The 3238-nt window shown below is 36.3% G+C and overlaps 1 protein-coding gene across 1 annotated transcript in view; it reads left to right on the top strand.

Moving 5' to 3' along the window:
- Positions 1 to 3115, top strand: part of LOC103582316 (eukaryotic translation initiation factor 3 subunit A-like) — a 19324-nt gene extending 16209 nt beyond the window's left edge. The window contains exons 9-10 of the mRNA XM_008563951.1: positions 784 to 974; positions 1879 to 3115. Of these exons, the coding sequence (XP_008562173.1) occupies positions 784 to 974; positions 1879 to 2108 (421 nt within the window). The 3' untranslated portion in view covers positions 2109 to 3115. The remainder of the gene's footprint in view (positions 1 to 783; positions 975 to 1878) is intronic.
- Positions 3116 to 3238: the final 123 nt, after the last annotated feature.

Raw genomic sequence — 3238 nt, 5'->3', positions numbered from 1 at the left:
GGAGCGCCGCCGCGCTTCCCAAGCGGCGCACTACAGCAGTGCGCCACCGGGCCGGCCCTTTTACTCTTCTGTGTATTCCAAACTATTATTGAGAAATGGTTGTCCTTATCCCCTCATTTATCTCTGAGAATCATAGTACAGATTTAAAAAAAAAAATTCGAGGTCATCTAATTGAACATTCTCTCGTAACCTGAGAAGATGGAGGCTTAACGTGTGTAGCTGTCTACAGGTTGTATACCTGTTTGGTAATGGAACCAGTCCAGGGTCTTTGCCAGTCCATTGCTTTTTCCCTTTGGTTTAGGGCAATCAGTTTTATTTCCCTTAAATTACCAAAAGCGCCTTTTATTGTTGGTAAAAGTTGCAGCTTGCTCCCTCTGTCAGAGCAGCGCTTTGCACTGATAAATCTAGACCAGCATTGTTAAGTACAGTTTTCTGTAAGGATGAAAATGTATCTGTACTGTCCAGTATGGTAGCCAGCAGTCATGGTTGGATATTGAGCACTTGGAATGTGATTGGTGCTACTGAGGAAATGTCTTAATTTATTTTAGATAAATTTAAGTAGCCACATGTACCTAGTGGCTACCGTGTGGGAAGTATAGAAGTAAATAGGTGTTCTTGTTTTCTCTCCATGCCTGAGGGTATCAGATTGAGGTTAAGGTACGAGTTTAAACTTTGTTCCTGCTATATTTGTAAACTCTGAGCACCAATTTGGGTATGATGTATTCACTTATAATTACCCATGTAGTCTTAACAACAGCAAAAACTTATTTTAAATTGCTACAGGGATGAAGGTGGCTGGAGAAGAGGGCCAGCTGAGGAGTCTTCGAGCTGGAGAGATTCGAGTCGCCGTGATGATAGGGATAGGGATGACCGCCGTCGTGAGAGAGATGATCGACGTGATCTAAGAGAAAGGCGTGATCTAAGAGATGACAGAGACCGGCGAGGACCTCTTCTCAGATCAGAACGTGATGAAGGTATGGAGGTTACATACAGCTGCTGAAATATTAGAGAACCATCATTTCTGGAGGAATTTTGGGTTCTATTTAATTATCTCATAAATTTGTTATCAGTACCAAAAATAAGATAAACTGATTTATATATGGTTCTCACACCTTACTCAATGGTCAGCCTGTGAAGTGAGTTCATCTCTAAATTCAAAGTACAGTAGTAGACTAAATTGGATAAAGTAAGGTCCAGGCAGATAAGCATAAAGTGTAAACATTCTTTCTCTGAAATTGTAATAGTTGAAACTTTAGTAAAAAACACCTTTAGTGTGTTTAAAATGCCCATTGAACTTAAGTACTTGTCTCACAAGCTTTTAATATTTTGTTTGCACAACAGGATCATAAGGGTATTTCTTATTTTGGGGGGGCTCCGGCGGGGCCGGCTGGCACTGGGATCTGAACTCTTGACCTTGGTGTTATAAGGTGGCCCTCTAACCAACTGAGCTAACCGGCCAGCCGGTATTTCTTCTGTTATAGCCATAGTTTAAAACTGCCATATCTTTATGGCTGATTTGCTGTTAAAATTCTTCAAGAGCCAGGCATCCTTTTAATTAAAAAAACTTTCATTCAGCTAGATTTTTGTCACCTTTTCTTAAAGTTTTATACCAATTAGGACACTTCCCCAGGCTAATGATTTCTTCTTTTTTCAAATTTTGAGTTATATCTAAGTCTGTGTGTTATTTTAAAGATTTGTCAGAAATTATATCAGAATGATTAAAATGTATGTAACTTTTATTGGTTTTTAATTCTGATTCTGTATTAATCTTTAGTACAGGATTTCTGAGTAATTTGAGGTTTTAGTTTGCTTAAGGTCTGTTTATTTAGAGCCATAAGACTATAGTACAAACTTCTTTTTTTTAATTAAATGTTTCAGTAAGTTCTTGGAGACGTGCTGATGACAGGAAAGATGACCGAGCAGAAGAGCGGGATCCTCCTCGTCGTGTTCCTGCCCCAGCTCTTTCAAGAGATCGAGAAAGAGACCGAGACCGGGAAAGAGAAGGTGAAAAAGAGAAGGCCTCGTGGAGAGCTGAGAAAGATAAGGAGTCTCTTCGTCGTACTAAAAATGAGACTGATGAAGATGGATGGACCACTGTACGACGTTAAGTCTCAAGAAGATGAGTTCAGACTCGTGTCTCACATAGTTTTGATCACATTCAAGGATTATTATACTTGTGCTTCAACCAATCTAAATTGGATTCTTAAATGTTGTTTCACCATAACACAAAGAGCATGAACTTGTATTAATGCTATATAATAGGTTGATCATGCACTGTATCCACAGAAAGTTGGAAAATTATGCCATTTTCTGGAATTTAAGGTGTTGCATTATTTCATCAATTATTTGTTTACAAAAAAGAAAAACTAAAAAATAAATTTAAAATGTGAACCCTTCAAGTATTGAGTAACACCTGTATCTCAGTATAGAACTGATCTTTTTTCCTTTTGATTTTGAAATATCTGATATTAAGTTGGATTGCCGTAAGGTTCTGTTAAAGAAAATGTTTAAGAACACCGTTTAAAGCAGTGGATCTGAAAGTTTTCACACCATTAGCAGTTGAAACATACCTCTTTGGATATTTTGAGGTATTTACTATTAACTAAGTTTAGAAAGTTTTTAGAATCACTATAAGTGCAGTAAACATTACAAGCATTGGATACTACAGTGGAATTTTCTGTAGATTTTACTTGAGAGAAGAGTATAAAGTAATTTGCAGTTGTAACTGTAACGACAAGAATACTGTTCAAGTGTGAATCCAAAACAGTACAGCTTTTAAATTTTAAAGCATTTGGTAAACTATTGCTGAGTTTTTTCTGTTGCCATTAGCAAACTGCTTTTCCATTAATGGAGAATTCATGCCTTTCAAGCATTTTAAATATGACAATATTTATAAATGTATGATTTGGAGGGATTGTTTAAATTCTTTTTCCTAATTTTCTTTCTCTTCAGGATAGATTCTTTTCAACAAGTAATTTGTAGTAATGACTGTGTTGACTTCAATTTTGGAGTGTAGTAGCTATGTTAAAGATTAACTATTGGTTTTATTGAAGCCAACACAGAACTTGCTGCTGTGTTTTTTCCTCGGTGATAAATAAAATACTTACAGAATTTGTTTTAGTGTTGATTTGTGGTTATAGTTAAAATGTTTATAATGGTAAGTTTGCATATTCACTTGAGTTTATTTTACTTGAGTTTTTATTTTTTTCCTTTTTTTGTCTTTTTTCGTGTCCGGCAA

This window comes from Galeopterus variegatus, unplaced genomic scaffold, assembly GCF_000696425.1.
Source record: "Galeopterus variegatus unplaced genomic scaffold, G_variegatus-3.0.2 Scaffold15686, whole genome shotgun sequence".
Lineage (NCBI taxonomy): Eukaryota > Metazoa > Chordata > Mammalia > Dermoptera > Cynocephalidae > Galeopterus > Galeopterus variegatus.
Note: the sequence above shows the minus strand (reverse complement) of the source record. Positions and strands in the feature narration are given on the sequence as shown.